Source organism: Sander vitreus, chromosome 7 (assembly GCF_031162955.1).
Source record: "Sander vitreus isolate 19-12246 chromosome 7, sanVit1, whole genome shotgun sequence".
Lineage (NCBI taxonomy): Eukaryota > Metazoa > Chordata > Actinopteri > Perciformes > Percidae > Sander > Sander vitreus.
The window spans coordinates 5061302-5087293 of NC_135861.1; the positions used below are offsets into that span (position 1 = coordinate 5061302).

General features: G+C 43.5%; 1 protein-coding gene across 2 annotated transcripts in view; it reads left to right on the forward strand.

The window, feature by feature from the left end:
* The window catches only part of lamb2l (laminin, beta 2-like), a 68429-nt gene that overhangs the window by 17041 nt on the left and 25396 nt on the right, over positions 1–25992 (forward strand). For both annotated transcript variants that reach the window (XM_078254297.1, XM_078254299.1), the window contains exons 3-7: positions 18582–18751; positions 24099–24234; positions 24675–24748; positions 25178–25366; positions 25898–25961. In XM_078254297.1, the coding sequence (XP_078110423.1) occupies positions 18582–18751; positions 24099–24234; positions 24675–24748; positions 25178–25366; positions 25898–25961 (633 nt within the window). The remainder of the gene's footprint in view (positions 1–18581; positions 18752–24098; positions 24235–24674; positions 24749–25177; positions 25367–25897; positions 25962–25992) is intronic.

A 25992-nucleotide genomic window follows, 5' to 3' on the forward strand; every position in this document is an offset into this window, starting at 1 on the left:
AGCAGAACCTCAGAATTATATTGCAATCATTTACCTACATTTATAGTTTGCAGAGGCATACTCCGGTATCCATTCCAGCCTGTTCCAACTCTTCAACGTGCAAATAAACTTTACAACATATATAAATAGATAAAGCTGAATTTTTTAGATTTCCTCCAAATTTAATTCTGAGGTTTTAAGTGACCCAATGTATTTTGCACACAGTTTCAGGCAACTCTTGATTAATTATTTAAGTATTAAGTATGTTAAGATAAAATAAATCAAGATACTGTAAGATAACATAAGCAAGGAGAAGGTTAAAGTCGTAGTTTAAATGAATTACTTGAGGTGAAAGTAATAATGACTTACACTTGTATCTGTTCCTCTTTATTTTGTATTGATATAACATGCTGTGATAGTGATTCAGAATTTCATAAAAGCTGTCACAGTGCGTAATGTTTTAGATGTCAGATTAACCAGTTAGTTAGAAATAGCGATAAACGATTGCAAACATGGCTAAACTACGGTGGCCCTGAAGTGCAAATCACAACAGCAAATAGAAAAACGCAACAGCAAATATGAATACACCACGGCAAATATGAAAACACCACGGCAAATAGGAAAACACGACGGCAAATAGGAAAACACGACAGCAAACATGAAAGATGAGATAGGCCCCACCTTTTCCGGTAGAAGTTAATGCCGTTGTGTTTTCATATTTGCTTTCGTGTTTTCATATTTGCCGTGGTGTATTCATATTTGCTGTTGCGTTTTTCTATTTGCTGTTGTGATTTGCACTTCAGGGCCACCGTACTAAACAGAATAAGAATGCCATCTGAAAAACATTTGAAACACTTATCACCAAAGATGGAGATGAAACAGACCGAAACTTGGATCTCACAGCTTGCCACATGTTATCAGCACTGATTACTGGATGTGAAAACCCTCGACATATTTTGTTTACATTCCTGCCTCCTCCTGCACTGCTGTTGCACTTCCAACAAAAATGGTGTATTACTAATCCATCATAGAAATGGATAGGGTGTGCACAGGTCCTGTACCCTACATACTGTTTGTGTGTATATGTGCAGAACGTGTTTGCGTCCACCACACTGACACCTGGAATGTTTCCTTTAATGAATAACATTTTCCTCTCTTTCTCTGCATTCCTGCCATAGTGCTTCATACAGGAGGGAGATGCCCCAGGGTATGTTTACCTGTGACTCCTCCCCTCTGTGTCCCTGCTTTGTGTGCATGTGTGTGTATATTACATTGCCACGTGCTATACACTCTAATCACACACTAGTAAACCAGCTGGTGCCAAACAACATATGTACAACTTGCTTTACTTCAAGACAAACATGTGTATCTCAGCCTTGCTTTCTTTTGGACGTTCTGTAGTCAAAGAACTCTTTGGGTATGTGTATTGTATATGCTCCCACTCTGGCTTTACCCTGGTATCCTTAGCCACTTTAGTTGGAACCAGAGTTTCAGTTCAAAGTGTTTTTGCCTGCATCTCATAGCAAGAAGGCACATTTAAAATGTTTTTTTTTCTCTTGCTGGTTCTTCTTCTCCTTGAAATGTGATAAAACTCACAACATTGCAAGAAATGAAAGTACACTTTCTATAAGTAATTCTAGTTTGGAAAGCCTTTGTGAATGGCACTTTTAAGAGTAATTTGTACCAGCCTGAAACTGGCAACCGGTTACTCAGGCAACCTCTCCCCTCTGGTGCTGCATGAGCCTTGTGCTATTGTCATGTCTGCAATAACATCTGTAGGTTCTCAAGTTTAAAAATAGACCACAAAACACACTCTAATTGCAACACTCACATCTATGCAATATATGCATGGACTTACAGAGCAATACAATGACATAGAAATGCACTAACAAAAGGAAAAACACCCAACAAAATCCTGAAAATAATGACATCAGTATGTTAGTGCATGCACCACTAAAGTAATACAATGCACACATGCAAAGACCCATTCTGTCATTCTCCATGCTTGTCGGGGCAGGAGGAAACCTAGTGAAGGATATGTTTCCTACGGCCCACACAGAGAGGGGGACGGACCCTACTGTCATATCTCAGATGTCAGAAGCATCTTTTAAAAAATGAGGCTTTTTGACATGTAAATGTGTGCCCAGATGATGGCTTTGCCATGCAATTATCGACACAAACACCATTCTTTCCTGTTTCAGCACAATATAACAGATTGGAGAAAGACATTAGTCGGAGAGCCTCAGAGAATGACATACATTATAGTAGCAACATTCCATGCATATGTGTGGTCTATTTCAAAACACAACCTTAGTTGTTAATTACAACTGAGGGTAAATTATGACTACTGAGGGGTACGTGCCTAGACAGTGTCGGGAGAGGAGGCCTGAACACATCTGGATGTTACTTCTATTACTCTTTTTGAAAAAAGGTAACTTCAGTGTGATTAACTGTGATGATTAACAGCCAGGGGAGCTTAAATATTGAGACCTGAAGTGAAATACTGCTTAAAAATATGATAAATGCAACACATGGACTTTTTCATTTAAATACATTTGATGATTTCCCCCTTAAAGTAGTTATTACCCTGGCAGTTTCTTAGTCTTAAAGAAAATACTATCAAATCAAAAAGGTCTATTGGTTCTGCTTGTTATAATATTAGGTATATCATTCTACTCGCAATAAATTAACTCTTTTTTCACTCTGAAAAAAAGTCATAGTATTTAGAGAAAAAATTTGAATATTTTTGGATAATTTTTAAAAGTGACTCGAATACTCCATCATAAATAACATAGTATATTTGAGGCACACATTTTTGCACACAACCAGTAACTTGAAGTGCATATTTATTTATAACAAGATGTAAAAAAAAATAAACGTGTCTTCATACAATGGTTGGTATCTTTGGGTTACTTAACATAACCCCAGTTCTTTGATAACAGAGTGAGGTGTTTCACTATGGGACTGTGATATGGCGTGACCAACTAAGGAAGCTCCAATGACACCATGTCTGTCCGTGACAGACAGGTCGAACTGTGCTAGGGCCACGCCCCCTCATATAATCACAGTCGACCAGCTCCTTACAAATCATTCCAGATAGGTTTCTTTTCGTGTCTCTGTTGGTGAAACACCTCACTCTGTTATCAAAGAACCGGGGTTACATTAAGTAACCCAAAGTTCTTTTTCTAACGCAGTTCGGTGTTTCACTATGGGAGATATAGACCACTCCCGGATTGCCTGAATCTCCCAAAGCCAAATAACATTGAACCGAGAGTCACACTAACCCCGGCGCCGTAACCTCTAGCACAGCCTCTGCCAAGGACGGTCCGGAAACATCAAGCCTGTAAAACCTCACAAAAGTGTGAGGTGTAGCCCAGCTTGCAGCCGCACAAATTTCCTTCACTGACACACCCCTGAACAGGGCCCATGAAGTGGCCATGCCCCTTGTGGAATGAGTTCTCAAACCCTGTGGGGCCTGTAAACCGGGTGGAAAGCCAAGAGCTCCACTGAGGGACACCTGTAGGCCGACTCCACCACCTTATGCACAAACGCTGGGTTGGGCCATAAACAGACTTTAGAGAGCTCTGGGGCAAACTGCATACAGGTAGGCTGAACAGACAAAGCCTGTATGTCGCTTAATCGCTTTGCAGTGGTTAAAGCCAAGAGTAAAACTGTTTTAAGAGAGACAAACTTCATCCCTACTGCCTCCATAGGCTCAAACGGGTGATGAGAAAGGGCGTCCAACACGACCGACAAATCCCACAGAGGAACCAGGGGCCTGGAAACTGGGAGCTTGCGGTGTGCCCTTTTCATGAAGCGACAAACCAAGCGATGTTGCCCCGCCGGCTTATCCCTGAAACCTACGTGGCAAGCTGAGACAGCAGCCAAGTACACTTTAATTGTGGAGAAAGCTTTCCCATTATCCATCAGGTACTGCAGGAAACACAGCAGGTCCACCACAGAACACTGGTAAGGGATGGTATCCCTACGTCCGCACCACTCCTCATAAACCCCACACTTTCTGCTGTAAAGAGAGCGGGTGGATGCGGCCCTTGTGCTTTGAATGGTATCAATGACCCGTTCTGGCAGGCCTGATGCATTCAGGTTCCACCTCTCACGGGCCAAGCCCAGAGTGCGACGCGGTCTGGGTGAGGGTGGTAGATCTCCCCGCCCGCTTGGGAGAGAAGGTCTCTGCGAACGGGGAGAGGCCATGGCTCTCCCACCAGGAGCTGTATTATCTCTGCTACCCAATGCTTGGATGCCGACTGCGGCGCTATCAGGATCAGCGACAGGCCCTGACCTCTCACCCTCTCCAGGGTGGGGGAGATCAGACTGAGGGGGGGAAATGCATAGAGTAGCACGTTTGGCCACGGGTGGGCTAGAGCATCCACACCCAGCGGTGCATTTACGTCTGCCAGAGAGAAGAACATTGGACACTGTGTGTTTTCCTGCGAGACGAAGAGATCTACGGCTGCCTGACCGTATCTCTGCCAGATCTGTTCTACCACCTGTGGGTGGAGAGTCCACTCCCCGTACAGAGGGTTTCCCCGTGACAGAAGATCTGCAACCCTGTTTAGAACGCCTGGCATGTGTGTTGCTTGAAGAGACAGCAGTCTCCCACTGCTCCACAAAAGCACTGTGCGAGCCAACTTGTGCAACTGCAGTGAGCGAGTGCCACCCTGGCGGTTGATGTACACAACCACTGTGGAGTTGTCTGTTTTCACCAAAACATGACGACCTTGGAGAAAGTGCAGAAAATGTTTCAGACCCAGAAACTCCGCCATAAGCTCCAAGACATTTATGTGAGCCTGGGCTAACCTTCGGCTCCATGTGCCATTCACAGTTCTCCCGAACAGTGTCGCTCCCCATCCTGACAGGGACGCGTCCGTTGTCATGGTTACTCTGGATGACACCGCCCCTAGCGGGACGCCCGATGCGAGCGCTGCCGTGTCTCTCCATGAGCGGAGGGCTGCTACGCACGTCAGAGTTATTTTCACCCTTCTGTTGAGATGACGGCGTGGGCACAGGTGTAATGCTGCAACCCAACGCTGAAAATCCCTCATCATTAACAGCACCAAATGTACCACAGACACTACTGACGCCATCAGGCCGAGCAGGCGCAGGCACAGTCTGAACGGCACGGCTTTGCTCAGCCGGAAAAGGGAGAGACATTGACCCAGAGACGCTAATCTCCCCTCCGATAGCGTGACGCGGTAGGAGAGGGAGTTTATTTTGAGACCCAAATATTCCGTACATTGCGTGGGTTCTACTCGGCTTTTCGCCCAGTGAACCCCAAATCCCTTAGATGAGTCAACACCGTAGTGGAATCCCTGACTGCCTGTTCCCGTGAGTGGGAGCAGACCAGATAGTCGTCTATGTACGAAAATATTCTGATACCGCTGTTCCTTAACGGTGACAGCGCTGCTTCCACACACCTGGTGAACAGGTAGGTTCTGCCCCGATACGCAACCCTTAGAAATTCTCTGTGTGCGGGATAAATGGCGATGTGGAAGTATGCATCTGAAAGATCTATCGTCACAAACAACAGAGCACTTTGTGTGTTAAACATCCTGAACGTGTATTTTCGTAGATGTCTGTTTAACACACGGAGATCTAAAATCGGGCGAAGTGATGAGCTCCTTTTCTTGGGAATGAGGAAATAGCAGGAGTAAAACCCCTGATGCGTTTCCTCGCTCGGCACAGCTCTGATAGCTCGTTTGTTTAATAGGGATGTTATTTCGTCCTCTAGGACTTGTGCTGCATCCCCTATCGGCACTGAAACTAACACACCGTTGAATCTGGGTAGTTTCATAGCAAACTGTAGCCTGTAACCCTGACAAACCCACGGGTGAAGTGCGCATGTACGTCACCGGTCCGCTTGAGCAGAGAGGGGACCCCTGGAGACGTGCTGCAGTGACGTCACCTCCCGGGTCGGAGGGAGCGGTCTGCCCTGGGAGGAGTGTGAGCTCCCCCTGCAGGGACCTGATGGTTCAGGTTTATTTTGGGTTTTATTTTTATTTTGTTTGTGGGTAGCATTTCGCCCTTGGCTCTGCGCCTGGTTGCGAGAATGCAGGCTTTATTTGTTGCCTCTTTGAACATGGTGCTTGGTGACACTGTGAACATGGTGAATATGCTTGGTGACACTGGAATACTTTCTGCCCCTGACTCTTCTCCTCGTGGATGAGGAGGGAGAGAAACTGAGAGGGATCCCCCTGGAGAACTGTGAAACACCAGGGCCCCTGAACCACAAACCTCGGGGCTCTGCTCTACCTCTCCAACCTTCCTCCTCTTTGTAGGAGGGGTGGAGGGAGAAGCTGGGGGGGTTAGGCTGACCGCTTCTTCTTCCCCTCTCCGGGGTGGGAGTGGCGGCTCTTTGCTGCTGCAGCCGCAAAGGAGTGTTTTCCCCACGGCTTGGGATTGTCTGACCGAGACTGCTGGCTAGTCTGTTGACCAGCGGCTTGTCTCTGTGGCCTTGCAGCCCCTTGCTTTGCCTTTGCTGCTACTGCGGCAAAGCTACCTCTCTGTCCCTGCTGGGGGCGGGGTGTGTGTTTCCGGGGTAGGCAGAAGTCAAAGGCTTCGCCCTCCTGTTTGCTGAGGGTGCTGGCCTCTCTCATCTTCTCTAGAGCTGAGCCAAACAGACCTTTGGTGGGGTCGTATGTTGCGTCCATAACCTGCCGCAGCCCTGCACAGTGCCCCGTGAGGAGTGCAGCACCAGGTCATTCACCACACAGATTTCGTCCCAGAGGACCGGGTTAGGAACCCCTGAGTCTAGCTGACGGCCCATCTCCTCGAGGATTTCAGCCTGGTACACAGCCAGCAGTGTCATTGCATTTAGAGAGCACACCGACTGCGCTGCATATCTGTACATCCTCTGAAACATGGAGGCGGTGAGGCGCTCCGTTTTGTTAGGCAGAGGGATGCTGTGGGAGGCTGAGAGAGAGTGACGGTTTGGGTGGAGGTGATGAGCCACTGAAGGCTCCACCACTGGGGGTTCGGTCAGCCCCAGTGCCTCCATCCCGTGGATCTCCAGTTTAGAGCAGCCCTTGGTTGGGAGCCTACTCTTAAATGGGCTGGACCAGTACCGGCTCATTTCCTTCATACAGGCAGGCACTGCCGGCAGAAGCTGTTTCGCAGGCGGCTGGGCCAGTGGGAGCCTCTTGCTGTCGTATAGGTCTCTCTGCCCCCTCGGGGTTCTGGGCTGCCGGCCATTGTATTCCCAATTTGGCCGCCGCCCGCTTACAGACCTCGTACAAACTGCCGTCCACCGGGGGAGCAGCGTCGGTTGCACTAGGAGGCCTTGACTGTGGAATGGGGAATGTGGAGTCATCCTCCTCGTCCTCCATCCCATCCATGTCGAGGATATCAGAGATGGCATCGCCCTCTGCGTCCTCGCCATTTCCACTTCGAGGAGGTCCTTGAAAAGTGGAGGCATGTCCGACCCAGCTAGGTGTAGCTCGCGGCTGATGGGTACTGCTTGTGGCTTTTGGGGTGGTTCCCGACAGACATGGGTCATGACTGTTGGCCACGGCCACTCTCAGCCGCCTTTCCAGAATCTTTTCCGGCATTGACGCGCAGTGAGCGCACGACTGAGAGTCAGCCAGCGCTGCCTGAACGTGTTTAATGCCCATGCAGGCTATGCACATCGGGTGAGGGTCCCTGCCACGGGGCACAGGCGGAATGCAGCCTCACCAGCCTTCGACTCCGGCCCTTTGGTGGTGGCCGCTGCTGAGGACATGGTGCTGGAAAGGAAGAAAATCAGTGTAAATACACAACCTTAGCAGGCGCGCCGTAACACGTTAGCCTGTCGGCAAGATTAGCACACAGGGTTCAGCCTGAGCTAATGTTACCCGTGTACCGTAAGAGTTAGCTCGTCATAACAGTTAGCTAGCTCACTCCGGGTACCTGGTTCGGCTAACAACCAAATGCTAACCAAACCCAGGGAGGCTCGCCGTAACGCGTTAGCCAGAGGGTAAAGGAGTTATACAGCTAAGCAACCGATAAACAACTATCGTCTAGCCAAAGAAAAAAGACAGTTCGCTTTGACGCGGACACTGCTTCCACTGTGTAACACAAGGTAAAACTTCTTGCGAAGTACTTACTCAGCGAATCCAGACTGGGTCGGGAACTGCGTTCGGCGACGTAGTCCTTAACGGTCCGTCTGTGAACTGTAAGCAGATAACCAACCAAGCTAGCCCAGAAGCGCTGAGGGAGCTTAGTATAGTTTCTTCATGGGAAGAAAGCGAGAATAATTTATAAGGAGCTGGTCGACTGTGATTATATGAGGGGGCGTGACCCTAGCACAGTTTGACCTGTCTGTCACGGACAGACGTGGTGTCATTGGAGCTTCCTTAGTTGGTCACGCCGGGGTGATTCCCATAGTGAAACACCGAACGGCGTTAGAAAAAGTTCTGCACTATTTTTTGTGCGTTATCCTACAAATGTCCAGCAACATGAGCAATAAGTGTGCCTGCTCAAGTCCCTGCAGTGCAGAACCTCTTAAGGCAACAAAACTACTTGGTTAAGTTTAGGATTAAGATCGTGGTTTGGGTTGAAATAAGTATGTTTGAGCTACTCAGTTAAGCTATGTAACTTTTGGGCATAGCGTTAGTCAATTACATAAGTTACTTTTGCTTTTACACGGGACACAAACAGCGGCCTCCTGGGTAAAATTTGGGTGTTAATTTTGACCCATTCATCCACCAGAAATTCTGACTACTGAATACTGTGTATACAACGTCACCTGACTTCATCCTTACAGGCGGCCCTGCACGTCCTGGCTCACGATTACATAGTTTATATACAAATTAAATAGTGCATTATGTTTGGAGCTGTATAAGTACGAAAAGTGAATGAGAACAGCCTGAAATAAAAGCTTTCTTTACAAATTGGCTGATTTTGCACCTTCCTGGTCTCCAAAAACTGAGTTTGCGATTGCTATTTAAAACAGATGAAGTTCAAACCTGGTTTTTGTTCAGTGTGGCAGGTTCTTTGACCAGTGAGTAAACTCATTGTGCAATGTCATACCTGTAAAGTGAGGTCAGTTTCTATGGTTCTGAATTCTTGAAGTGGTTGTTTGAGTAGAGGGGTGGGACCACTGGGTATTATTTTCAGCTTTAAGAATGACACACATTTTTAGTTTTTCTACTTCACCTAAAATGTGTTTATTAAGGAAATGCATTCTACACTTTACCTTAATATGACATGCCATTTTCTTTAATTTCATTCTCTTTCATGCACAGACATGTATCTGTACATTACATTCTCGAGTTTCAGTATTGCAGCACTGCCTTGAGTTTTATGTTTGGTTAGGGTGTGTTTGATCTTTACAGTCCACAGCTCTATCTTCTCACCCATTTATGTGCAATTCTGCATGTGCACACCTGCCTTTACAGTGTGTGTGTGTGTGTGTGTGTGTGTGTGTGTGTGTGTGTGTGTGTATGTGTGTGTGTGTGTGTGTGTAGACATTACAGGCTGATTGTGTGGTGTACTTTCTGGCAGGTTTTATCAGTAGAATTGCGAACAGTGTCAGCCAGGCGTTTCTGATTTCCTGCTCACAGGAAATCAGAAAATCATCCATCCATCCATGCATCTTTGTCCGCTTATCCGGGGTCGGGTCGCGGGGGCAGCAGCTCCAACAGGGGACCCCAAACTTCCCTTTCCGGAGCCACATTAACCAGCTCCGACTGGGGGATCCCAATGCGTTCCCAGGCCAGGGTGGAGATATAATCCCTCAACCTAGTGCCTGGAACACCTCCTTAGGGAGGTACCCAAGGGGCATCCTTACCAGATGCCAAAACCCCCTTAAAGGACAATTCCGCCGCAAAATGAACCTAGGGGTTAATAACATATGTGTAGCGAGTTGAACGCTCTCTGGGATCTGTTTTCATGCTAATCGAATGTGTCTGTAGCTTGAAACAAGCTACCGCAAACCGGGAGTTAGCTGCTAACGCTAGCTTTCGGGGCACAGGGTAAATCACTATTTCTACACCACTAACAAGGCTCAAAATATCACCACACTTAAACGGTAGCATAATGAGGGTCCCTACATGCAAACCAAAGCATTGAGAACTTTGTAAGTGTACAGACAGAACGAACGGCGTGCAACCAGTAACCAGTAACATAGCTCAAACTAGAGCTGGGCAATATATCGATATTATATTGATATCGTGATATGAGACTAGATATTGTCTTAGATTTTGGATATCGTAATATGGCATAAGTCTTTTCCTGGTTTTAAAGGCGGCATTACAGTAAAGGGATGTCATTTTCTGAACTTACCAGACTGTTCTAGCTGTTCTATTATTTGCCTATCCACTAGAGGTGTGAATCTTCACTGATCTCCCGATTCGATTCGATTACGATTATCAGGTCAGTGATTCGATTCGATATCTCGATGCATCACGATGCTTCAAAATACATTTTTCTATTAAAGCCATACAGGATATTTGACTTGACAACCTTGCATTGTCAAGTGCAATGCCCAAGCTGCAATACGTAACTTCAGACTGGAATGATGAAGTGTTTGGGTTCATTTCTTTAAGGTAGCTACCACGAAGGTTTACCTATTAGTCATATACCACCCTACTTTTAGCCAGCAAATCTATTGTGCTATATTGGAATAACTGATCCCAGACAACTCTTTAACAAAAAAGGTACTGTTTACTGAACAATAACTTAAATGTACAAATAATATTTAGCCGTTAGATTGAATAACAAAAAAAAACACAACACAAATCACACCCTTCAAATATGCTAACTGAAATATTTCTTCAAATGATATTACACACAACTACCCCTTTACCCGTTTCTCTATCAGTTTCCACTTCTAACACTCCAGCTACACAAAATTATTCCTCCTTACAGCAGTTTCAATGTAAAACTTACTCAAACCCTACTAAACCACTGTGTTACCACACACCTACCCACCCACACACACCCACACACGCCGAGAGGAAAAAAAAGAAAAAAGTTGCGGGCTCATGTGGACGTGCAGCAGCCAGCAGGACGTTATCTTCAGTGAAGCAAACACACAGAAATTCAACTTACAGTTAGCTGTTAGTCCAAGAAACACAGCTCAAACACGAAAACGAAAACCAGTCACCAGCTACGGCAAAGTCCTCTTCAGCAGGGAAACACGCGGTCGTCCTCGCCAGTCCAAAATCAACGTCCTCCGAACCAGCAACTCTCCGCCGTTAGCTCCAACTTTAGCTAGTCCGTTAGCTCCAACTTTAGCCAGGCACACTAGCACAACGTTTGTTCTAAACCACTGCTGTTAGACTGCTGTAGTGTAGCTACACCTCTTCAGCTTCGTTATTCCACTTAGATCTTCTCCAAGCTAACTAGTGTCTCTCGATGTTTCTCAGTGTTTTCTTTCCTCTTCTCGATTTGCGATCCTCTCCACTCTCCCGTGTCTCCGCTCAGTCGTTTTGCGTGTGTGTGTCTGTGTTTGTTTGTTTGTGTGTCTGCCGGTCTCCGTCTGTGTGTGTGTGTGTGTGTGTGTGTGTGTGTGTGTGAAACGGGTTAGAGAATGTTATTTTTCATTTGAATGTTTATGCCGCGGCTGAAAAAATTAACGAGCGACGTCATTGCGTTATAATCGATTATGGTGGGCCACTGCATCGATGCACCATCGTCCATGTCTGCATCCCGGTGCATCGATTATTTGATTAATTTCAACACCTCTAATATCCACAATACTGATGATTATTTATCAAAAATCTCATTGTGTAAATATTTTGTGAAAGCACCAATAATCTTCGATATTGAGGTATTTGGTCAAAAATATAATATTTGATTTTCCCCATATCGCCCAGCCCTAGCTCAAACACAGCGTTCGTGTTTCTACTGGTCTTGACTGTTATCCAAGATGGCGGCCGCATGTAAACATTAACGCTACTGTCTTTATAATCTATCTTTGTAATAAACTGTCTGTACACTTACAATGTTCTCAATGCTTCGGTTTGCATGTAGGGACCCTCATTATGCTACCGTTTAAGTGTGGTGATATTTTGAGCCTTGTTAGTGGTGTAGAAATAGTGATTTACCCTGTGCCCCGAAAGCTAGCGTTAGCAGCTAACCCCCGGTTTGCGGTAGCTTGTTTCAAGCTACAGACACATTCGATTAGCATGAAAACAGATCCCAGAGAGCGTTCGACTCGCTACACATATGTTACTAACCCCTAGGTTCATTTTGTGCCGGAATTGTCCTTTAACTGGAAAATCAGCCTCTGTTAAATCTTTTACTTGAACTAGAGCCAAGACATTTATACACACATAGACAGTGTGTGTGTGTGTGTGTGTGTGTGTGTGTGTGTGTGTGTGTGTGTGTGTGTGTGTACAGAAGAACTAGAGGAGCTGTAGTCTTTTCAAGCATGTATTACAAAGATGTTTTACATTAAATCATGTTCAGTATTTACTTGTAGCACAAGCAGGCACTTTTACAGTACACACAAGTTTTTGGTTCATAGCGCAGTTTTGTGAAATCACAAAAACATCTATTTCGTGATCTACATTTTACTTGTTTAATATGAAAAGGCGTCATTCTTGGATATATGGCGAACTCTGTAGAATGGTAGCCTCATCACTGCACTATACCAAAGACTGTAATACATTTCTTCTGCTCTAAAATATGGTTTGACCAAGAGCCAATTCCATAGACTTTGTCGCTACACTGCGGATCTCATGGACAAGACATTTTTTGACCAGGGGCTATTCCCCTTTTTGTGTTGAGGAGGTTTACCAACTGTCTCTCTCTAAAACCAGTGTTTAAAAGACAAAATGATACTCACTAGAACCATGGCCTACACTCTACGGGCTCATATCATCAAAAACAGCATTCTGAAATACTGACAGCTCTTAGTGCGATCTTGCCACTTTAAGGATCCACCACTCCTTGTATATAGGAGGAGTCCAAAGCTGCCAATGCACTGCCTGACCTCAAACAGACTTTGTTATCACCCATAAGATTGAAACTACCCTTGCCTCATCTGGATTTTATCTGGATACAAGACACTTTAAATGACAAGTGTAAATGGGCCTGAAAGGTTTCTTGCATCCTGTTATCTGATTCTTTTGTGACAAAGTTCTTTTTTGTACCACTTGTTATTGTCCTTTTACAGTAAGGCAGGTGAGCAATCGACAAATTCCAAATCCTTTAGTATTTAAATTTGTGAAATCATGAATGAAATCATCTATGTGTCCTTTAGAAAGGCAGTCATTACAGTCACACAATTATATTCTCCTAACACTACAAATATGACAGTCATACCACAAAGTGGTACATAAATGAGTGTTTAGGAGCTCCCCAGCATTAGAGTCGAATGTCTAATGAAGATATGCAGTTTTTTTTATGCAAAGGATTCTTATGATTCCAACTCACAATTACCGTGCCTTTCCCATCATGCCTCAACCTGTTGCTGCTCTGTTGTTTTCTGTAAATAAACAGGATGAACGACCCTCTGATATCTCTCCCATCATCTCTCATCCCCTATCACGCTAATATGGAGCCTTGAGTTTGTTGAGGAAGGCACAGAAGTTTTATTGTCACATGTTCCATACACTGTCTAAACTAGGCGGTCCATCTGGAAAGACATTTTTTGCAAATTTCCTCCAGCATATATTGCTGCATCACTGCCTGTTTCCCAACATATTTTAGTCTCCACAGTCTTCTCTTGCAGCTGGATCTATAGTATAGAGTGCTCAGCATAAATGAGTACACCCATGCTAAATTTGACTAAAAAGAGGAATTAAAAAATAATCTTTTGGAAATTGATCTTAATGCCTTAATAAAAAAATGAGGAAAAATCCAACCTTTAAGGACACCAATTTTCTTTGTGAATGAATAATGTATTGTAAATAAATAAATGTTTTTCCTTAAAATACAATGGGCATAAATGAGTACACCCCTATGTTAAATTCCCATAGAGCTAGGCAGATTTTTATTTTGAAAGGCCAGTTATTTCATGGATCCAGGATACTATGCATCCTGATAAAGTTCCCTTAGCCTTTGGAATTAAAATAGCCCCACATCATCACATCCCCTTCACCATACCTAGAGATTGGCATGGGGTACTTTCCATAAAATCATCTCTCAATGCAAATCAAACCAGCTATTAGGCTAACCGACATAAAAACATGCCAATCTCTAGGTATGGTGAAGGGTATGTGATGATGTGGGGCTATTTTAATTCCAAAGGCCAAGGGAACTTTATCAGGATGCATAGTATCCTGGATCCATGAAATAACTGACCTTTAAAAATAAAAATCTGTCTGGCTCTATGGGAATTTAACATAGGGGTGTACTTACTTATGCTCCCTGTATTTTAAGGAAGAACATTTATTTATTTACGATACATTATTCATTCACAGAGAAAATTGGTGTCCTTAAAGGTTGGATTTTTCCTCATTTTTTTAAATTAAGGCATTAAGTTCAATTTCCAAAAGATGATTTTTTATTCCTCTTTTTAGTCAAATTTAGCATGGGTGTACTCATTTATGCTGTGCACTGTATAAGTGTAGAAGATTTCTCTCAGTATGGTTTCATGTTCATTCAAACAGGCCCTGGTGGTTGCTTTGTAATTTCGGGACAGTCTGTGTCAATAAATGGTTAAAGCTTGATGTAGATATCCTGACTGAATGACTGCTGAACCCTGTTCTGAGCCTCTTAATTTTTTTTGTATTAAATTGGTCCATCCACATAGTTTTTCTGTCCATCTTTCATTTTTGTGTCACCATAATTTATCTCATTGTCTTTCTCTGCCCCCCTTACCCTTGCTGCCTCTCCCTCACATATCCCTGATGAGGCCTGTTATTCAGAGTCAGTGATGCAGAGAGAGTGTTTACATGGGTGAGGGAGAGAGTTGGAGGGAACAGGACAAGAACGTTTTGGGGCATTATAGTTCATATGCTTCTTCTTAGTTCATTAAGGCAATTACTTTCTGGGATGTCAGGCGGTGTTAACACGATGATCTTACTATTTATAATCCACCATGCTTCTGTGTAGCCAGACATGCCGTGGTGTATGAGGAAGACTACGATTTTGGTTTATACTGCAGATGCTGAGGGAACATATAGAGATGTCATGGTGCAAACAGTACCTCATATGCTTCCTCTTGTTTCTGCAGTGTTGTGTAAAATTAGGGGTTCACCACACATGACTATTTGTTTTTTAAGGAAATGCTGATTATACACTTTCAATTTTCTACTTTTATTAATTTAAGAGACAAACATGTGCACTTGCAGAACTTAGAGCTTGACTGATACTGGACTGACGGACTTTTTAGGCCCATGCTCAATGGTGGATGATGTGGTCTATATGTGTCTACATGTCTTTTTAACGGGTATGGACTGTCATGCTATGAATGTTATATAATTTATATATTTTTGTGTGTGTGTAATGAGCACACTGCACCAAATTCCTAGCAACTTAGTTGCATGGCTGCATGACCAGTATTTAATCTTGAATCTTGAATATGTATGCTTATTACAATACAAATCTGATCAGAAAGGTTCTTAGTACAGCATGTGTACATGGATAGAGGTCGTGGCCGGCGCCAAATTGTCGTTTTCATGTCTTCAGACTTACTTTATAAGGAAGTTCTTGTTTTTTCAATAAAAGCAAATATGGCATACAACACATTTTTTTATACATGTTGTTTCTTATTGAATTTGGTCAAAGAATATTAAACAAAATAACTATAAACATAATACAAAAGATCACAAGGCAATGACAAATAATCACAACGTCAGAGTGGAAATGAATAATATCCAAAGTGCAGCCACAACAAGAAGTGCAATGCATTCAGCCTTTTGGCTGTTAACTTTGCAAAACGAACAGGCTATTATCACAAACTTAGTGATAATATTTCTATTGCAAACTAAAATAACTTGTTGGCCGACAATATACATGCATCCTGCTGTGCAATGGTTATATTGTTACGGATGAAATGTCGATCACAACGTCAGAAATGAACGGATTAATATCCCCAGTGCAGCCACAACCAGATGTTCTTTTACCCTTTGCCTGTCAACACACACAGCACGAGCACGCAGCCAGGGGATCCGATTGGGAACAGAAAGGCTGGTTATAAACGTTTACATATTTCTTTATTGAAATGCTTAAAGGGGCTTACTTGGGGCTAAGCAGATTAGTGACGTGGCTATAGCACCCCTAACCTCGGAGTAGCACCGTACCTGACCTATATATACCAAAAAAGTTTACATTTGCTCAGCCTTATACAATGTATCCAGCATCATACAGAATTACATATAATCACGCCACCATGGAGGAGCCAAAACAATGTTGTATAACCCTGGGTCCAGACTATTTACCTTGGGATTCAGGAACACCTACAAGGTCTTTATCTTATCTTGACCTCCAGACGCCCAGAGCAAAGCCTCTCAATATAAAGCATGCTAAGGGTGACGAAGAAGGCCTCTTAGGTTTATCACAATGAAAGCATAGTTTTTCTGGACAAAAGATGTAATAGCAACCCTACAAATGACCTCAAACATATAATCCAACTTCATCCAACTTCAACCTGAGCCGAGGTCTAACTAGCCAAAAGAATAAATGGAAACACAGGTGCCCTGGGGCCTTAAAGCATGCACTTAATTCTTCGAACGTTACGATGCATACCCTCATCCAGCTCCATTTTCTTTTACTTTACTTTGTATTCTTACGAAGTCTGAACTCCTCGAATCAAGTCAAATTGTGTTTGAAACAAATCAAGTTATCGAGCACCTAGCGTATTATTATAAATTGTGTGAGTGATGATTCAGCAGCATTCACAGTATTGTTATTCGATTATTTATTCTTCAACTTGCTTTGGTCGCCTCTAACTTCTGCATATGTTCAGCTACAAAAAACATTCAAATATCAAAATGTTCAGCTCTTTAAGATCATGATGGGACTTCTTTCACACTTGTCCTGCTATTTACTGTATACTTTTTAAAATATTAAGCTTTAAAAAAATTCACAATTAAAGTCAATGAGAGCAGGCTTCAAATCCTCTTCTACTTCAAAATGCTACTCCTACTTCATACTTTCACCTACCGACACCAATCAAACTTTAAACCATTCACAAAAACTTCAGCTTTTAGGCTCTATCTCAGCACTTTGATATCTTTAACAGTTTTCACTTTAACAGTGAAAATTAAGTTTAAGTTTAGTGTTCCTTTCAGGAAGTTTATAATGGGTGTGTATTGCGTGACTTACAGTGGGTGATGTCATCGCTAGAGCACGGAGCCTTAAAAAAGTCATCTTAGTCCCTTCTCTATAACTTGCTCTCATGCCCACAATCTTTCCTTGTCAAACAACATGTATACATCAAAACGTAGGTATGCTTGTCTACTTTCAGCCAGTGTGCTCATTTATGCAATAGGACTTACACATTTTGCAATAGGACTTATACATTCGCTGCCAATGTTAAACATCCTTGACATTTCCATGCAAAGGCACAGTGAACCACTTTTTTGAATTCCTGATATGCCCACGTTATTTCCACATAAATTTTATATCGATACATTCCCAAAGGACTTGCAGCGCTGAAGATGAGGTCATTTCACTTATGCCACCTATAGTTTAGGCTGTCTGAGCCTTTCTTTCACAGGTCGCTCTCAGTGTCCCTTAAAGCAGTTACACACCGGGCCGATAATCAGCGGTTGGACAGTCTGGCGAGGTCAGTGACTCGAGTCTGTTCGGTGTGTTCCGTGCCGTCTTCCGTTGGAGGAGCTGTCGGCCTTCATTTTCGCCGACCTGACATGCTCAGTTGGAGACAGGGCAGTCGGGACTCACCCGGAAATGGCAAGCAGGATGAGCGTGACTAAGCCTCTCAAAATCTGACGAAAATCTTTTAAACTGACCTTTGTCGATCTGAAATGTAGACAGATTCAGCAACTGCATGGCCTATTTCTCGCTTAAAATGTTTTCAGAAACACGTTTCGGTGAACTATTTTAGTACAATATGAGATCGTAATCTGAATGAGTCGCCAGTAATGGCCGTTCGAAAAATCCAAAATCCAGAAGCAGCAGCCAGATTCATGTGACGCGTTCGTCCAATCAGTTGGGCAACAATACAGATTAGCGCCGCCTGCTGTTATGGAGACGTATTACGTCTCGTCGCTTTGGTGTGTTCCGAGGCACTTTTTTGACTGATCAGTCCAACTGCCTTTTCTGCCGACGGTCGGCCGTCTGGTTGGTGTGTAACTGTCTTTAATGGCAGCAGTCTGACACAGGTGATAGGTTGTTAGTTGATTACAAACATCAGAGATCAAAGCGATCTCCTCTGTGTTTACAAACATGGCCACTGATTAGTAAGCATGACGCAGCATTTTCCCCAGACAGTCAAATTGCAACTACAGACAGTAATATGTTGTTCGCTTGCCACTGCTGTGCCACTGTTATAACACCTACAACTTTCATACAGTATGGCTATTATTAAACTTTTAAAGACATACTAATTAAAACAATTCCCACTTTTCCAACTATTCTCACTACTTCAACTTCTTCTTACAGATTTAAGCTATTAATCCTTACTTTGGTACCACAATGAGTGAAATAATTATTCTCTCCTTTGTTTCTACCCTGCACCCCTCCACTTGCAGTTCTCAGTGTGTTTGGACAGGAGCTCCCATCAAGCCCTCATGGTTGCACAGATGGCAGCTGCTACCCTGCGACAGGAAACCTTCTGATTGGACGGGCTGTCAACCTATCCTCCACGTCTACTTGCGGCCTGAACGGGCCACAACCCTACTGCATCGTCAGCCATCTGCAGGTCAGGATACACACAAACACAACGTGAATGTGAAATATAAAGGGGTAACTGGTTATGTTGGTTGATAAAGGGTTTTCTATTCATACCTTCCTGCTAATGACAGGTTAATCATGCACATTCATCTTTTCCTTCATGTGCACCCGGTATCACATCATGTGCTGTGATTTACATATATTTTCCACATTTGGCATTCTCAGTCACTGCTATGATTAAACTCAACCCACCTGCCTGTTCCATCTTGCACACCCCCTTTACAATGGTCCATACGATGGTTTGTTTGTTCTCTCTTCCATGCACTCATCCATCTTCATCCTTCAGTTTCCACTCTTCCATCTTCATTTGTTCATCTGTCTGTTTGTTTGTAGTCCGGTTTCCATAAGCAAGGCCCCCTGACGCTACCCAGCCTTTCAATATCATGCCCAGGTGTAGACTAGACTCACATGTCAGCCACACCTTAGACACACACACACACACACACACACACACACACACACACACACACACACACACACACGCAGGCCGGTGACGCACCACAACCCCACAACTAGTTTGGACAGTTGAAATTTAGATTTAGATTTTGAAAACTTGATTATGCTTTTCTGTGTGTGTTAGGAACTTTAATCTCTTGCCTTCAGGATGTTTTCATTTTTGTAAAGACACACACAAAGCAGAATGACTTCTAAGCTTTAGGTTTAAAAACATGAAACGTGAAAACGTTAAAAAAGTGTTTAAAGTTGGATATTCAGACTTCTGGTAAAATACAAACAAACAAACCAGAGCATTTTTCCCCCTATCCCAGAATAGATAGGCAGTGTAGCCAGACCATGTCAGCGCTGGTATGCTCTGGCATTTCGAGACTAGTGCAGGATAAAACTGACTAATGTTAAACATGTGTTAGTTTTGCCTATTCAATGGGAAAATGACAATCAGTAGGTAGAGACCATCCTAAAATTACATGCAAAATGGCTTTTCAGATTTTTATCAATAGCCTGTTCTTTTTTCTTCAAAACAGAAGTTTACATTCATCTTGGCCTTTTCCGATTATATACCAATCTTTCATAAGTTCATAATCAAAGTTCATGCAAAATGGCCCGATGCAATTCTGACTATTTCAGTACAGAGAAAAACTTCACACATCTACAACATGTGACAGGTGCATCGGAGGGGGAAAAGCAGGTCAAAAGTAGCAAAGAAAACTCCCGCACACTGTCTTGCAAAAAATATATAACTTGAATAATAGGCAACGTGTCGGTACTAGACCATCTTCAGGCAAAAAAAAATGTTTTGCCTGAAGATTGTCTTATTTTTTGCAAGTTAGACAGTGTGCAGGATCTTTTTTTTTGTGCTAATTCTTTCTGACTATTTAAAACCTTCTGTTCTATTTTCACTATTCATTTCTTCCGGACCATTAACAGTAACACAACTTCTATTTGATTGACCCTCTTTCTTTTGAAGTTGGGGTTCAAGCACAAATTATGCTTTAATATTTTATTACGTAATTTAAGTGCATGGTTAACTGAGTATGTTGTTTTGCAACAGAAAACACTTCAACTTCACCTCCACAGTATGCAGCTCTTATGTTTCTTTCTGCCCTTACATGACACGGCTCCTGAAATGTTCCCCATCATGTTGATATTCACACCCTCTCTACACTACATGCATTTCGTGCATCTGCATGTATGTGCCTGCACCTCCATTGCCTCAGGGCAGGAATATCCAACAGTGTCAACTTTAAGGTGAACATGATTGACATTGTCTGATTGGTAAGAGGCCCTCTACTAGTATGGGCCAGGATATGGTGTCAACCTGTCCTTACATAAATCCAGGTGCGGACCGTTGCTGACCTGTCGGAAGCTACTTTAGACGCCGACACCAACCATTTAAATGCCCAGAAGTTCATCAATCATTTGTGTTTGATGTAGGTTGTTTGTTTTGTTTCTTGTGAAATCGGATTGCATAGTTCTTATGTACATTTGTTTCCCAAGAGAAGCCAATTGTGTTAAAGACCTTTAAAAGGGCCCTGGTTTGGTTGTTAGACCCACCTGGGAGGGAGAAACTAAAACTGTAACTTAAGACAAGCGACCATGGCAAGAGAAGGAACAACAAAAGTGAAGAAGGAGATGGGAAAACTGGCAAATGGCAAATGATGAAAAAGAAGGGAGGATGCGGAGGAAGTGGCAGAGAAAACAGCAAAAAGAATGGCAGCAAAATGAGAAGTGATATAATGTGTTAACAGCAGGAAATATCAGTTTTAGAGTTGTAACTGAGATGGAAAGGAAACTGAAGGAAGGAGGTGGGGTGTACTTTTTTTTTTAAAGCCACCATTGTAGTGTGACAAATAAGTGTTTTCAAATCAACATCAGACTTACATCAGTGTATTGTTGGAGCAGAAAGCCTTATAGTTGAGCTGACCAGGCTTGACTAATGGGAGATAAATAAGAGCTCAGAGGAGGGAGGGTCTTAAAGCCACACAAGTTTACACCAAGCGCCTACTGAATTGAAAACTACTTGTGTCCTTGAAAGAGAAATGAATACGAATCAAACTGATTTTACTCGTACTGTGTGTACATCCAACCTTAAACTTTCTGAACAATAAATAAATGAAGTGAAATGCTTGTTGTCAAGTATTTTGTTTGTATTTTATGAGATCCATTCTTATAGAAATACCAGAAATCTTGCTCTTGGACCTTAATTCCTGTGAACACTGTAAAGCTACAGGAATACACAGTGCCTTTACAGAACGCCTCTCTAATGGTGGCACATTGCGATAGGCTGGAAGGGCTACTGTGTAGAGAGGAATGTCCTTTTCAGCAGTGGGGCTCTGAGATTAGGGTTTGGGCAGATTTATGCTGGGATTAGGGAGGGTAGGTGAGAAAGGCAAGCATGCATGTAAAAAAACACACACATTCACTTAAATATCTACAAGTGGGCGTGTGTGCACCCGCGGTGATGCACATCCACATAATTCTCAGCCTCTTTACCAGCCATGTTGTTGTTAGCTGCTTAATCACCTAGACAACAACCTAATTAAGAAATGCTGCCCTGGAATCCACTGTTTCTCTAGTGTGCCAATGTACCCTCATCTGTCTGTTTAGCTCTCCTTCCCCCTCCCTGCTCCCCTCTTTATGGCGCCCTCTTAAATGCACCACCTTTCACCCTCTCTCAGCATCTCCCTCACCCTCTGCCGGCCCCCTTCTTTGTCCTTCACCCCTGTTGTGCAGTTTGAGACCCCACTCCACTGTATACCCGCTTCTCTCACCTGCACCTTCCTTTCTCTAACCACCCTTTCTAACTTTTCTATTACACCCCTTGAGATTCAAGCTCTTGGTCTTGGCCTTGGTCCGCACATTCTTGTGTCTTTCCCATGCCCTCTGCCTTGGAGCTCTTGGTCCCCTTCTGCTGCCTTCTGCCTCTTCAGTGTCTTTTTGCATCTCATATTTATGGAAATGTATTGGCGACAAAAGATTAGGGAGAGCACAAAACATATTCTGAGTGCTACTTAGATTTGAGTTCAATCCCGATAGTGCCGGTGCTTGTTTCAGAGTCTGCTCTCTCAAATTTGTTGTTGTCTAAATACTTCCAGACATAATCTTTATCTAGTCATTGATGCTGCAGTTGCAGTTATGAGGTTTGGATATTTGTGTATATCGGCTGCTGACTCTGTATTGCTTTTTCTTTTTTTTTTCTTCTTTTTTTACAAATTACTGTAGTCAACTGAGATCCTGTTCAAGAGTCTAGATTGTTTGATTGATCACTGCTTCAGGTCAGAGTCTTGTATGTTCAAACCTACTACTACAATAAACCATTTCTGATTTCTGATTTAGAACCTCACAGAGCGGCTAGACTTTAAGGGCGTTTTCACACCTGTAGTTCGTTTGCTTTGGTCCGAATCAGTTGGTGAGTTAGTAAACTTGGAGCGATTTGCCCTCGGTCGGTTTGGTTTGTTTGGTTTCACACCTGGAAAAATCCAAGCATACTAAAATGCGTCATTACAAATCAGGCAAGAACGTCCAGCCCTCTTATTGGTCGGATATGTCTGGGAAGTAAATAGAGGAAGAAGGTCTTGTGTTCTGGTCTAGTGGTCAAACCAGCTCATTTCATTAAAATGATCAGACATTGTTTCGCAAGAGACGTTACTACGTCTGCTCTGGTCACCGAGACTTCCCTCTGCTCTGGTCACCAAGACTTCTCTCTGCTCTGGTCACCGAGACTTCCCTCTGCTCTGGTCACCGAGACTTCCCTCTGCTCTGGTCACCAAGACTTCTCTCTGCTCTGGTCACCGAGACTTCCCTCTGCTCTGGTCACCGAGACTTCTCTCTGCTCTACCGGTGTCTGTCTCCAATTTTAGCGGCAGCTGGTTTGACCACGGAGATACGAATGACGGACGGCAAGCTTGACTGCAGTCTGTTTCTGTGATAGAAACACTGCAAGCTGCTACAGTTTGCTGCTCTGCTGCATCGCAGATTGCTAAACACACCTGACTACAGGAGACATTAGCTCAGACTTATACATATACATATAGTTGGTGCGGTTCGAGTACGGATCACGTTCTCACCACAAACGAACTGCTCCAGAGTTCGAATTAAAGCGTACCGAGACCACCTCTTCAAGCAGGTCTCGGTACGCTTGTTTGGTCTGCTTTTGGTGCGCACCCGAGTTCGATTGCCACGTTCTCACCTGCCCAAACGAACCGCACCAGCGGGGCAAACAAACTCTAGTTCGAGTCAACCGAACTAAAGGCTGTCGGTGTGAAAACTCCCTAAGTCTTATTTTGTGCCCTTTATCCGTATCATCACACTTGCCTCCATCTCTTTACTGTCTTTCTTCCTCTCCCTCTCCCCTTATTTTACTCCTTGCATCTCTCTTTCGAAACAATTCTTCCATTTTAATCTTTTGACCCAGTGGAGACACAATCCAGTCCCCTCCGGCTTTTGTCCCATTCACACTGGTGTTGACACACAGGGACACATTACCTACATTATTACAGCCTGACAGATAAAAGCCCTAATCTGAGGAAACAGCTCTATCACAGGGGCTTGGCTTACTGTACATCATGCACAAGACGCAACCTGCACATGCATTATAGGTGTTTGTAAGGAATTACAGCAAGTGGGTTTAACTGTTTCCATGTAGTACAACATCCACAGGTGGTTTATTACACAGCTGGTTGATTTTTTTTGGGTTCAATCAAAAATGCTAACAAATATATATATAAATAAAATCTGCATACCTGCTAATTATTTTCATTGTAAGTCAAATGTTTGATCTATTTCTTCGTCATCATACCTAAAACTTTCCATGCCAGTGACTTTCTTCAGGAGTAAATATGTGTTTTCTGCCTCGACAGGGGTCAGACAAGTGCTTTGACTGCGACTCCCAGCATCACTTTGACCCGTACCACCACAGAAACAGCCACCGCATCGAAAACGTGATCTACCTCATGGACAGCAACGGAGACAACACCTGGTGGCAGTCTGTCAATGGTGTGTGTGTGTGTGTGTGTGTGTGTGTGTGTGTGTGTGTGTGTGTGTGTGTGTGTGTGTGTGTGTGTATTTACTCTATAACAGTACAAAAGAACATGCTCAGCGTGTTCATTGTGCTGAATGCCTCTGTACATGTAGGAGAGTCCATGAGTGCAAGGAATACTTTTGTTATTGTTGTGTTGTTGAGAATTAAATCCTGATGGTAATGAATGTATACATTTTAGAGGCATGTAACAAAAATACTGGAGAATGCTGTTGAGATGTAGTGACATGGGCGTAAATCTATGAGCTCATAGGTAATTTTGGAGAGACAAAAATGCAAAGAAGGATGCTAGAGGTCTTCTACAGTCACTCAGTCAAGCAGACAGTGACTTAAGGAGACAAGACATTTACATCGATTGTGTTGTTATGACACTGAGTGACAGTTGTTTCCTCTACAGGACAGGAGAGTGTCAGCATCAGACTGAACCTGGAGGCTGAATTCCACTTCACACATCTCATCATGAAGTTTAAGGTACGAACACTTATTTGCATCTATGTTGGTTCCTGTGTGTGTGTGTGTGTGTGTGTGTGTGTGTGCGTGCGTGCGTGCGTGCGTGCGTGCGTGCGTGCGTGCGTGCGTGTGTGTGTGGACCTCTGTTTGAAAAGGTGACTGTACTGTATGTGCTTAAGCCTGTCAGGGTGCATACTGGACTAAGTCTGTTTGTTTTGCACACCCCATACATAAAATGGATGGCTGCATTCCATCAGGCTTGAATCCATCATCTTACTGTTAGTAAAGCAAACATGAAACAAAATGTTCCAGATAATCCGTCTGACAATGTGCTGTCATCTGATCACAAATGTACACAGATACAAGCCCAACTTCAATTGTGCTTGTGCTGTTTCATAAAGAAAAATCACCACATAATACCAAAATACATTTCTCTCTTTTGCCCCTTAGACTTTCCGACCTGCAGCCATGTTCATCGAGCGTTCGGCTGATTTCGGCCGCACTTGGCGCCCCTACCGCTACTTTGCCTCAAACTGTACCAAGACCTTTCCTGGCATCCCCGCCAACGGCCTGCACCACATCAATGACATCATCTGCGAGGAGCGCTACTCCGACATCGAACCCTCCACTAATGGAGAGGTAAGAAGTAGAGGAGGTGCTGGCACAGACATGTCAGACAGGGAGGAGACAGTGTCTAGTTCAGAATCAAAACATAAGGCTGGTCATATTCAAAATGTTTGTTGTTGTTAAAAAAACAAAACCCATAAAAAGCCCAGAGCCAACAATGTATTAGTCCATATCTGATACTGTCTGGCTTCCTGACGCTGTCTGTGGCACCAAGCCCATTGGTTCCTTGCCAGTACACACAATAGGTGAATTCACCACAAAGCAACAGAAGTGTAATAAATATGTATCTATAACAGATTTTCATAAAAGAGAGGTGCCATTTAACTCTGGGAACGTGACTCTGACTTGCACACATTATTTATTAACTGAAGCTTAAATAACTTATTTCTTTGCAGCTCAGATCTTTGCAAATGTGTTTATTTCACGCGGCGTGTCTGCTTTTGGCTACCATCTGTTGTTTTAGCTGGCTATGATCGTCTTCAATCCCAGAATCTAATGGGATTTCTTTCTTTCTTGAGCTGAAAAATTCTGTTCTGTATCCAGGTCATTTATAAGGTTTTGGATCCCGCCATTCATGTGAAAGACCCATACAGCTTGGACATTCAAGGTCAGTGGAGACTTTTATCTCTGAATATTTA